Source organism: Hemitrygon akajei, chromosome 8 (genome assembly GCF_048418815.1).
Source record: "Hemitrygon akajei chromosome 8, sHemAka1.3, whole genome shotgun sequence".
In the NCBI taxonomy this organism is placed as follows: Eukaryota; Metazoa; Chordata; class Chondrichthyes; order Myliobatiformes; family Dasyatidae; genus Hemitrygon; species Hemitrygon akajei.
Genome location: NC_133131.1, coordinates 12,100,216 through 12,112,417, shown reverse-complemented (window position 1 = coordinate 12,112,417; position 12,202 = coordinate 12,100,216). Strand labels below are relative to the sequence as shown.

The 12,202-nt window shown below is 41.0% G+C and overlaps 2 protein-coding genes across 7 annotated transcripts in view; one reads left to right on the top strand and one right to left on the bottom strand.

The window, feature by feature from the left end:
- LOC140731641 (neurofibromin) overlaps positions 1-12,202 on the top strand; it is a 359,419-nt gene that overhangs the window by 216,887 nt on the left and 130,330 nt on the right. The gene's annotated exons all lie outside the window — the stretch shown is intronic.
- LOC140731639 (uncharacterized) lies at positions 7,075-10,279 on the bottom strand. Its single transcript, XM_073053254.1, has one exon. The coding sequence runs from the start codon at positions 9,349-9,351 to the stop codon at positions 7,831-7,833; it is 1,521 nt and encodes a 506-aa protein (XP_072909355.1). The 5' UTR covers positions 9,352-10,279; the 3' UTR covers positions 7,075-7,830.

Below are 12,202 nucleotides of genomic sequence, written 5' to 3'. Positions count from 1 at the left end.
CATGATTTCCCTTTTGTAAAGCCATGCTGACTTTGTCCTATTAAGCTATGTTTATCCAAATGCCCTGTTACTGTTTCCTTAATTATCGATTCCAACATTTTGCCAACCACAGATGTTAGGCTAACTGGCCTATAATTCCCAGCCTTCTGTCTATTGCCCTTTTTAAATAAAGGAGTTACATTAGCATTTTTCCAATCTGCCGGGACCATTGCCGAGTCCAGCGAGTTTTGAAAAATTATCACTAATGCATCCACAATCCCGACCGCCACTTCCCTTAAGACCCTAGGATGCAAGCCATCCAGTCCAGGGGATTTATCCACCTTCAGTCCCATTAATTTATCAAGTACCATTTCCTTGGTGATTTGAATCGTAGTTAGCTTCTCTTCCCCTAGAGCCCCCTGTTTATCCAGTGTTGGGATATTTTGAGTGTCCTCTGCTGTAAAAACTGATACAAAATATTTGTTGAGCGTTTCCGCCATCTCCATGTCCCCTACCATTAATTTCCCAGTCTCATCTTCTAGGGGACCAACATTTACTTTAGCCACCCTTTTTCTTTTTATGTAACTATAAAAACTCTTACTATCTGCTTTTATGTTTTTCGCCAATTTACTTTCATAATCTATCTTCCCCTTCTTAATCAATCTTTTTGTTATTTGCTGCTGATCTTTAAAAGCTTCTCGATCTTCAATCTTCCCACTAGATTTAGCTACCTTATATAACTTTCTTTTTAGTCGTATACTTTGCTTTATTTCTTTACTTAGCCACGGATAACTATTTTTTCTTTTACACCCTTTTTTCTTCAGTGGAATATATTTTTCTTGATAGTTGTAAAATAACTCCTTAAATATACACCACTGATCAAGTACCGATCTACCCTTTAATCTATTTTCCCAATCCATTTTAAGCAATTCCGCTCTCATACCATCATAGTCTCCTTTATTTAAGCTCAGTACGCTTGTTTGAGATCCAACCCTCTCATCCTCTAATTGAATATGGAATTTGACCATGTTATGGTCACTCATTCCAAGGGGATCCTTTACTAGGACATTTTTTATTAGTCCTGTCTCATTACACAGGACCAGATCTAAGACTGCTTGCCCCCTTGTCGGCTCAGTAACGTATTGTTCAAGGAACCCATCCCAAATACACTCAATAAACTCTTCTTCAAGGCTGCCGTGTCCGACTTGATTAGTCCAGTCAATATGAAAGTTAAAATCCCCCATAATTATAGCTGTTCCCTTATTACAAGCCCCAACTATTTCCTGATTTATGCTCTGACCAACTGAGTTACAGCTGTTTGGAGGCCTATAGACTATTCCCACCACTGCTTTTTTCCCTTTACTATTTCTTATTTCTACCCAAATTGTTTCGTTATCCTGATCCTTTGAGCCAATATCATTTCACTTTATTTGCAGTGATTTCTTGCTTTATTAACATAGCCACCCCACCTCCTTTTCCTTCTTGCCTGTTTCTCCTAATTGTCGAATACCCTTGTATGTTTAATTCCCAGTCCTGGTCACCCTGCAGCCATGTTTCCGTAATTGCCACAATATCATAACCATACGTAATTATTTGTACCGTCAACTCATCAATTTTATTCCTAATACTACGTGCATTCAAATAAAGGACTTTCAAATATGTTTGACACTTATTTTCTACCTTTTCCTTTTGTACAGCTTTACGCTTATCTCCAGCTTGCAGCTTGTACAACTTGCAGCTTGGGCAACTGCCGGTCTCCCATACAACCCTGCCCATGGTCTCTCGAGACTAACAAATTCCTATAGGTCTAGCCAGAAATGAAAGCATGTTCAGTGGCTTTCCAGGCTCAGTCTCCAGTTTGAATAGTCATGGGCCCGGGTTTCTCCCAATTCAGCGAGGATTTTATCCAGAATTACTTGGGTGAGGACATCCTTGAACTCTTTGCTCTAACCTCCTGAAATGTTTTGGCATTTTAGAATCCCTGGGTTGTCAAACATACTACTTAGACATGACTGCAGCTTATCTACAAGTGTGGTAGAGACTGCATTGTCCAAGAAGAGTGAAGTTGGCAAAGATGACTGGATAATTCGTTGAAATTTTGTTTAGTGTTGCTGCAAAGCAACAAATTTCATTGACATATGCCAGTGATATTAAACCTGATTCTGATTCTGAAACAAATTAAACCAAATGTTTACACAAGAGGTCCTGCAGATGCTGTAAATTCAGAGCAACACACACCAGATGCTGGTGGATCTCGGTAGGCCAGGCAGCATCTACAAAGGGGAATGTACAGTCGATGTTTTAGGCTGAGACTTTTCATCAGGACTGGAAAGGATAGGGTAAGAAGCCAAAATAAGAATGTGTGTGGGGGGGGGGGGGGGCGGAATTAGAGAAGGAATATAAATGGCAGATGATTGGTGAAACTAGGTGAGGGGGAAGGTAGGTGGATGGGAGTGGGGTATGAAGTAAGAAGCTGGGAGGATATCGGTGGAGATGGTAAAGGGCTGAAGAAGAAAATATCTGATAGGAGAGCACAATGGACCATGGAGGAAAGGGAAGGAAGAGGGGCACCAGAGGAGGTGATGGGCAGTGAGGAGAAGAGAAGGGGGTAAGCGGAGAGGCAGAAAGGGGGATGGAAAAGTAACAAAGGTGAAAGGGGGGAAGTTAGAGAGATTGATGTTCATACCATCGGGTTGGAGGTTACCTGTAACAGAATTTGAAGTGTTGCTCTTCCAGCCTGAGCCTGGCCTCATTATGACAATAGAGGAGGCCATGGACCAACATGTCAGAATGGGAATGGGAAGCCAAATTGAATGGGTGCAAACTTGCAGAGGTGCTCAATGAAGCAGAGGATGCCATGCCAGGAGCACTGGTTTCAGTGGGTGACCCTGACAGATTCACAGGTGCAACATTGCCACACCTGGAAGGATTTTTTGGGGCCCTGAATGGGCTGAGGGAAGAGGTGAACGGGCAGGCGTAGCGCTTGCGCTGCTTGCTGGGGTAAGTGCTGGGGGTGGGGGGGTCGGGTGGCGTGAGTGGACATTGTAGTCATGTACCAAAGAAACCAAATATTTTCGAATTTCAGATATAAACGTATAAGTAATTTCTGATCGTACAGTGTATGAAATTGAAACCCTGAGAATTCTAGATGAGAAACTAAGACTGATCATTGCTACTAATTTTCTGAGCCACTCTTGCCTTCCTGTGTTGATCTGAGTTTCTAAGGGCACTTGAGTTTTCAAGTGATCTCCAAGAGATCATTGTTTTTCAGAATGACTATGTCACAGGTGGAAATCATCGATCTTTGAATCTGTTTTGGGTTTTTGAGGGAGCAATCCAACTTGTCTAACTCCCCTGCCTTCTGCTCGTAGCCCTGCAAGTTCATTTCTTTACAGTTTCTTACCTAATTCCCTCAATTTATTCCAAAAATTCTGTTGTTGGTTTGATGTAATTCAAAGTTCGAGGTTCAAAGATAATTTTTTGTCAAAGTATGTCAATGCCACCATCTTGAGATTCATTTTCTTGCAATAGAACAAAGAAACACAATGGAATCAATGAAAAACTGCACACTAAGACTGACAAACAACTGATATGCAAAAGAAGACAAACTGTGCCAATAGAAAAATAAATGTAAATAAATAATTCTGAAGAACGCAAATTGTAGAGTCCTTGAAAGTGAGTCTGTAGGTTGTGGAATCAGTTTAGAGTTGAGGTGAGTGAAGTTATCCACACTGATTCAGGAACCTCATGGTTGAAGGGTAATAATTGTTCTTGAACCCGGTGGTGGGGGGATTTAAGACTCCTGCACCTCCTTCCCAATGGCAGCAGTGAGGAGGGTGAATGGTCCGGAAGGTAGTGTCCCTCAAAGAGAGATGCTGCTCTCTTGTGACAGTGCTCCGTGCAGATGTGGTTAACAATTTGCCTTTAACAATTCCAAGCTTCCTTCCTGTAATCAATCCGTGCCTGCCCAACCGTTTGCTAATTCTGACCTCGATTATGTGGCATTTCTCTTAGCACTGAGGTCAAATTGATTAGACAAGTTCATTCCTACACAATCCCTCCTATAATTTTCATCCCAGCAACCCGGGATACTCTGCATCTGAAAAAGGTGATTAGTTGGTTTTAAGAGCAATTAATATTTGTCTTGCTTCTTGTATTATTTTTCAACTTGCCTAGTATTTTAATTGGTTCTAGCCTTGTTGAGATTACAGTTGCTGCATCTTGATGAACACTGATGTGAAGTACTCATTATTACCTCAGCCGGCTGATTGGTCTCACACCCTTACAACCTTGTTGCTATTTGCGTGTGCCTGCAGAATATTTTTGGATTAACCTTTTATATAAGATTAGTTGCAGCCTTTTGTTTCGTTTCTCATTTCCCTGTTAACTTGCTTCAGCTAGCCTGCTTCTTATTTGGTGTTCACAATGTGGTGTCTGACATGCGGGCTTTTCTCAGAATTTTTCTGCTGTATCTTTTTTTTAAATCACCTATGTCCACTACGTGTTCGCTTTCCTTGCCCTTATCAATTTGCAAAGCTTCCCAGTAGTCAGCTACACTTCTGCCAGGGAATCCGTAGTGCCAATTCACCCATGGTCAGACAGCTCAGAATCAGTCCCTTTGATCCACCGAGTCTATGTCAACCATTAAGTGCCCATGTATGTTCATTCCCATTTTATTCACCCCATATTCCCATCAACACAGAGCGTGCTGCAAATGTGGAATGCGCTTCCAGTGAAAGGAGCGAATGTGGGTTCGATTTCAACATTTAAGGGAAATTTGTATAAGTACATGGACAGGAGGGGTGTGGAGAGCTGTGGCCCAGGTGCAGGTTGATGGGACGAGGCAGAATAATAGATCAGCATTAACTAGATGGGCTGAAGGGCCTCTGTGGTGTTCTATGACTCTACAAACCAACTGTCCCCCTCCCTATTTTAACATTCATCTACGTACTGGGGGCAATTTACAGTAGCCAGTTAACCAAAAAGCACACTTTTGGGGGAAGCCCCACGTAGTCACAGAGAGAACATGCAAATTCCACCCAAGCCATGCCAGATATCAGCATTGATCCGGGGTCACTGGAGGAGTGAGCCAGCCCATGTTTCTTATCCAATGGACTATTTTCTCTTTAACTATTTTAACCCTTATGATTGCTGTTTTCCAGATGCTTCCCTGTTAATACTAGGATCACGTGGCCTGGCTCATTCCTTAGGATTAACTCTAACAATGCTCCTTTCCTTGTGCCATTCAGAAACATCCCCCCCTACTGTGCTACCCCATTAACTTTTGGATAGTTAGTCTCCATTATCAGTGCTCTGTGACTTTTGCAGTCCTGTGTAACTTCCCTCCAAGAGAGCTCCATAATATCCTTCTCACTAATTGGCAGCCTTTCAAATAATCCTATTGCAGTAACCGGTAGCACACTTTCTAAACTTGACTTTTCCAGGATATCCTCTCTGTCCAGCATTGTAAACTTCTCCTCAGTTAATATTCCCAGTGCCCTTCTGTTCTTCCTTTCCTTATCTTTCCTGATTATTTTGTGTCCAGGAATATTTAGAACCCACTCCGGTACTGGCTAGCTAGGTCTTTCATTGCCTGACATTGTAATTGCTTATGGCAAGTTGCAATTGCAGCTCACCACCCTTGTTTAATACACATATATGTAAACAGATTTTAGACTACCTGTTATTCTCTAAAGGGTAGAAAAAGTTTGTATTATTTTAAAGAAAAGATTTTTAAAGCTTAGCTTTATTTGTCACATACAGCGAAATATACAGTGATATGCATTGTTTGCATCAATGACCAACATAGTCCGAGAATGTGTGGAGGCAGCCCACAGTGTTGCCATGATTCCAGTGCCAATATAGCATGCCCACAACCTGCTAACCCTAATCTGTAGATTTCAAAGAGTATGAGAGGGCGCCGGAGCAACCGGAGGAAACCCACGCAGTCACGGGGAGAACATACAAACTCCTTACAAAGAGCGATGGGAATAGAACCCTGATCTTACAGCTGGTGCTGTAAAGCATTACACTAACTGCTACACTACTGTACCACAGGCATTATGTATCTCGTTCGAGTTTATCTTCATTTTTTCTCATTTTAAATGCTACCCACTTCTGCCCCAAACCCTTCCCACGTAAGCTTAAACCTGTCCCCAGCACCCAAGCAAACTTTCCCCCAGCTCTGTTGAGGCATACTCCATCCAAGCAGTATCATTTCTAAGTCAAACAAGGATAGATGGTCATAGCCTTTTATCCCCCAGGGCAGCAGAGCCTGAAAATAAAGGACGTACAGTATGCTTAAAATGAAAGAGGAAATATTTAAAGGGGATCTGAGGCACAAGTTTATCCACACAGATGGTGGTGGGTCTATGGGACAAGGTGGTGGAGTTAGGTATAACTACAGCATTTCTAAAGGATTTGGACAGGCACATGGATAGAAAAGGAATAGAGGGCCATTGGCCAAATGTTGGAAAGGAGGATTAGTGTAGATAGTCTATGCCAACTGAGATGCCTGTGTGGGTTGGAGGGTCTGTTTCCATTCTGTATAACACTATGACTCGAAGTAAAGGTATTTGCTGCATTCTAGTTAAACATTCATGATTACAATGGATGAATTTTATTCAACATCAGAGTAGATGAGCCAAAGGCTTTGTAGAAACATTTAGTGGCAACATTTTGTGTGCTTCAACTAAGCTCTTAATTACGCTGATAGCAACTTGGACTAAAGTAGTTTCCCTCAGAGCTTGTAGGGGAGTTGGTTGAAGAACGTAGTACAACTTAAAGTGTGTGCAAGCCATTTAGCCACTTGACCCTCGCAGAGATCGTGGCTGAACTTGCCTCTCCACTTTCCTGCTCAAGCTCCACATCCTTGATTTCCCCAAATGTCCATAAATCAAGCAGTCTGATCCTCCAAATGCTCTAGGGCTGAACATACACAGATCTTTGGGTAGAGAATGCCAAAGATTTATAACCCTTTTGGAAAAGAAAAATTCCTCATTTCATTTAAGAAAGGACTGACCTACATTCCAAGTCCCGGTTCCATATACATAGCATGCAAATAGTACATATTTTAATTCATTAATTCAACAGGCCTTTGCAAGATTAAACATTTTATTCGTGTTTTAAGTGAATTACATTGCAATTAATTTGTATTAACGAAATAATTTAGCAGTTGCATGCATCCACCTAGATAAGGGAAATCAAAAGAGTAAAAATTGCATAATACAAACTGAGAATCTTGTTAAACATTTCAGGTGGACCAGAACTGTTTTAGTAGTAAAATTATTGAACTATTTTCAAGAGTTTAATTTGACAGAAACCGTTAGGATGTGGAATATATATCACAATTAATAGACTTTTTTTGTTGGAGGAAAATAAGATTATTGAATGCAGAAGGCATTCAGTTAGTTCTTGGTGATCAGGATATTTTGTCTAATTTGCTGGTGCGTTGTCTTGTAGCAAAGTTTTGTCTTTTGGCCATTCCCTTTTCTCTTATTGGGGTGCCCTGCTGTCCTGTCTTCAGAACATCTTCAGGTGCCTATTCCTCATGTCAGGACATGATCCCGTCCAAACTAAACGTTCACTTTTGCGCTCTCAGTAGCAGCAGCTGTTACGGAAAAGAGTCCACAATGAAAGTTGTTTTATTCTTCTCTCTTCTGGTCAAGGGACAAAAGACCAACCTGAACAGGGCTAAGGCGTAACGAATTCAAGCTTAGACTTGATCGTTGTAACCCATAAGAGCCAATGTGGAAGGCATTCAATTTTTTATTCCCTTAATAAATAATCTGTCTCATTGATCGAATATATTGTTGGCATCATCAGCAATGGTTGTTTCCCATATTTAAATGACTAAACAACCAGAGGTACCAGCATGGTCAGAAACATGAAGCAGGTTATGCCCATATATTTGTGTGCTTTTGAGGTTGTGTTTTGTGTAGTCACAATTTGGTTTACAGTGCTTAATGTTCCAGTGGTTTCACTGACCTTTGGCCTCGTGGTCAGACTGGAGGAGCCAACCTGAAGTGGGCTTGAGGAGCTTCCTACAGTACTCTGAGAGATGGTGGCATTGTCAGCAGTTGGATCAGGCACTGTTGAGATTTCAACAGAAGTAGGTGATCTGTGACGCACACCAGACGTTGAGGCAAAAGTTGACAGTGATATTAGTCTACTAGTCTGGTTGTTGAAGGTTGTACTTGACGTGCTTACAGCTGCTGAGGACCCAATTAGAACAGCACTATTGGAGGTGAATTCAGAAGCTGTGATGGGCATTGTAGTTGATGCAGGCCATTCTGTTGGATCATCAGTAATACTAACCAATTCGCTTGGACTTGCTGCACTGGCTGTTTGCATGGTGATATTCTCAGAAAGTTTATGTGAGGCAGATTCATTAGTGAAGCTTGGAGCTGTTGAATGTAAACTGCTATAAGAAACTGAATGTAAAAATGATGAAATATCCATTTTCTGATTTGCTACAGAGTACGATGTACTTCCTTCAGACTCTTTGTGTCTGGTACTTGTCATTGTTTCAACATGAGAGTGATAGCTTGTGAAGGTTGAGCTAACAGTTGCTTGTGTATTTATACTTGAGCCACATCCTCTTTGCCCATGTTCATTTTCTTCAGAACATGGACATCCAAGTACAGTCGGTACAGTTTGCAGCCATGTCAACAGGTATGTACTTTCTTTGTCTTTGCATTCCCAGATGTTTCCATATAGAGTAATCAACTGCAAACCAGTCAGTTGATCGAAAGTACCCCTTGGAATCAATTGTAAGCTATTGTTGTTCAAGTATAATTTTGAGAGTTTGTTGTGATGAAAGGTATCTGGGAGAATATTGTGCAGGTTGTTATGTGATAAGTCTAAAGTGGTCAAGTTGTAGGGCATGTTGGTTGGGACTGTCCAGAAATTGTTTCCACTGAAGTTGAGGAATTTCAGATTAATCAACGTGTTGTTGATTAAAAAAGCCCTTTCAATCGAGTTGTTGGACACATCCAGTTTTATAAGGTTCCACTGGGAGACGGTGTCTTCCTTCTGAAGTACGTTGATACGATTATTTGATGCATCAAGTTCCCACAGTGCCAGGGGCAACTTCCTTGGCATGTTTCTGAGCAGATTGTTGGATATGTCGAGGAACCTCAAGTTATTGAAAACGGTCAGCTTGTTATCAAGATCTTCAATGACATTATGGGATAAATTTAGAGATATTATGTTGATCTGGATGTCGTTGGGAAGTGCTGTTAAGTTTCTGGCTGAGCAATCTACGTGTCTTTCATTTTGTGAGCACCAACACTCTAAAGGGCAGGTGGCTGCGGTTGATGGCAGGATGGATAGAAGAGCCAAGAAGCATCTGGTTAACCTGGTACATGCCATTGTTGTCCTGTAAGGAAGATAATTGAACAATTGTTGTTTTCCCTCTAGAATGAGAAAGAATTACATCTGTCATTGACTTTAATTGTGGAAAAGTTGTTGTTTAACATTTGCACTCTGGCTAAGCATTTCTGTGTTGATTGCCCAAAGTGAAAAAATCCTTTTCCTTACGACCACTTTGTTACCCCATCCACCCTCACGATACCTCCATCGCTACTTCTTCAAAACAAAAATACTCCATGAAAGTATCTGACCTCAGCTCGGAGAAGGTCCTTCAATGAAATGGCTTGGCTGAAAAGACAGAACATCTTAAACGAGGCATGCCTTGCATTCTAATATTCTTGTGGCCCAGTTCCAGTGTGGTGTTACTGAGTGCCTCAGCCTGTAATTGTTACAGAGCTTAAATGTCTGAATGGTCCATTATTATTGCTCGTGTTAAAACAACGAGATACAGAACTGTGTTGAAATGATTTACAAATAATGCCAAAATTTTACGGTGATGGTGTTAAGTTTTTGATTTTCCAACAATAAGACACTACTGATAAAAGAGAAAAATGTCTTTTTTTTTTAAAAATGTGATTTTCATGATAATATATTTTAAAATAGTGCTGCAGTATTCTGTGATCAAGAAGAGCTATGTGTCATAATTATTTATACAGCACTAAATGGCCAATATAATACACATTTTTATAGCATCCCACTTTTCAATATTTATAAAAATGTAATAAATGTTTATTTTTGGGAGGAGGAGATTATGAGAATTACGATGAAAGGCGATTTTGTCTAATGGTTGGTGAATTACAGCTGCTGCCTTGGACTCTGTATTCACAGCACTGCATAAAAATCCATTTTAGCTGCTCTCAACAAATTTCTTTTCCCCCTCTGCAGTCGCTGGAAAATGGTGCAAGTTAAAAATAAAAATAACCTGACAGATAAGGAACGAAACAAAACCCATGCTAGAAATCATAGTGGACTTACCAAAGCAGTTCCTTCCAAGAAGATGTTTGCTGCTCAAGTGCTCTTGATGCTGATGTTGAGTCCTAGACAGTTGCTTACAAATGAGCTATTTATACCCACTTCGAAAAGACGCAGGGATCTTTGGAGTAAGCACTGTGCCCTGTTCTGAGTTTAATCTACATTACGTATTATTGACAATATGACCTCATTTCTAAGACACCTCCCCATATCGTGTGTGACACAAATTAAATTTATTATTTCAGTAGCGTTGGACGAGTGGCAGGCAGCCAGGATGTTTCATATCTATTGTTAATGCAGTACTGAAAAATGTAGTTATGTTTTTTGATGCCATGGGAATGTTAAGTTTCATTCTGTTTAAGATGATTGTGTTACAGTTTAAATGGAATAAACCGATGGAATCACAGAATGTGATTCTGACAGTAGTTTATTTAAAAAGAAATCACTTCAGTCACCAGACAATGGCTCTGAAGTGATTGGTCATTAACAAGAACGTATTGGCAGCTTCTTTCAGGGAGTCTGGAATTATATTCCAACTAATTTATTGTACACCCACTTTCCTCCTTTATGTATCACCTCCGCTGTTGAAAGACTGTTGTATAAGTTAAATACAAACCTGTCAGTGTAATGCTCTCCTGTTCATTTTTAATGGCATTCATCCTTCCATATTTGTTTAAATGCAATAATTTCTAATTTCATTCAGGGAATAGGTGGTGTTAGGTTCAGTGAAATGAATAATTGTGGTTCAGATTGGGATATCAGTATAACTGGTTATATAAGTTTAAAAACTAAACTGTCAGTGTAATGCACTCATGTTCATTTTTGATGGCATTCTTCCATTTTTAAATGCAATATTTTTTATTTCTTTGAACGAGAAATTCAGAGAATTGTTACTTTCCATAATGGTTGTTCGAGTCGCACTTTGAAATGTCTATATAAACATATGGGCTTTCTGCTCTTCAATCTGCAAAGATGCAACTTTATTATCATTTTCATCAAAATTCCAAGTATGTATACAGTATACAAGCCACACACACACAAAATGCTGGAGGAACTCAGCAGGCCGGGCAGCATCTATGGAAAATAGTACAGTCGATGTTTTGGGCTGAAAGAAAAGAAAACACGGGATATATGCTGCAGAGTCACTGAAAGTAGTAGGGAGCAGTTCAGTGTTGAGCTGAGTGAACTTGGTCCAGGAGCCTGAAGGCTGCAGGCCGTAGCCACAGAGCCAGTTCAGTCCTGAGGTGAGTGGCAATGGTTGCAGGCCGCAGCTGCAGAATCAGTTCAGTGCTGAAGCCTCTGGATCAAATCACGCAAATAGTAAAAATTAAAATTAAACAGAACATGGAACATGAACTGCGGAGTCCCAGAAAGTGAGTCCACAGCTGCAGAGCCCATTCATCACTGAGGCGAGTGAGGCCTGTCTAGGAGCCTGATGGTGCAAGGCTCCTGCACCTCCCACCTGACAGCAGCAGCACGAAGAGAGGGAGACCAATTAAAGGCAGGCAGACGGCGCCAAGCGCCTGCTCACTTTCCGTTCTCATCCTTGGTGATTTTAATCTTGCACGGCGCTTTAATCAGCACGGAGTAATGGTGCTGACCTTGGATCATGTTCCGCCATCAGGAATTGACACAACCACCCCCAGCTGGAGCTACACTCTCTGCTCTCACCTTCGCTGAATCCCCCTGGAGATCACAAAAGCGCCAGATCGTTTAGTCAGCTCAGAAGTATGTCCTTAAAAGGGAAATTACAGGCTGCAATCAATCATAGTTCACAAAAAGTATACCTCGAAAAGGAAGAGTATCTAGTAGTTTTGTGAACTGTCTGCAAATGCCGCTGTTGGTTGCTGGTGCTATCTTGGTCCAATGGATGTTTAGG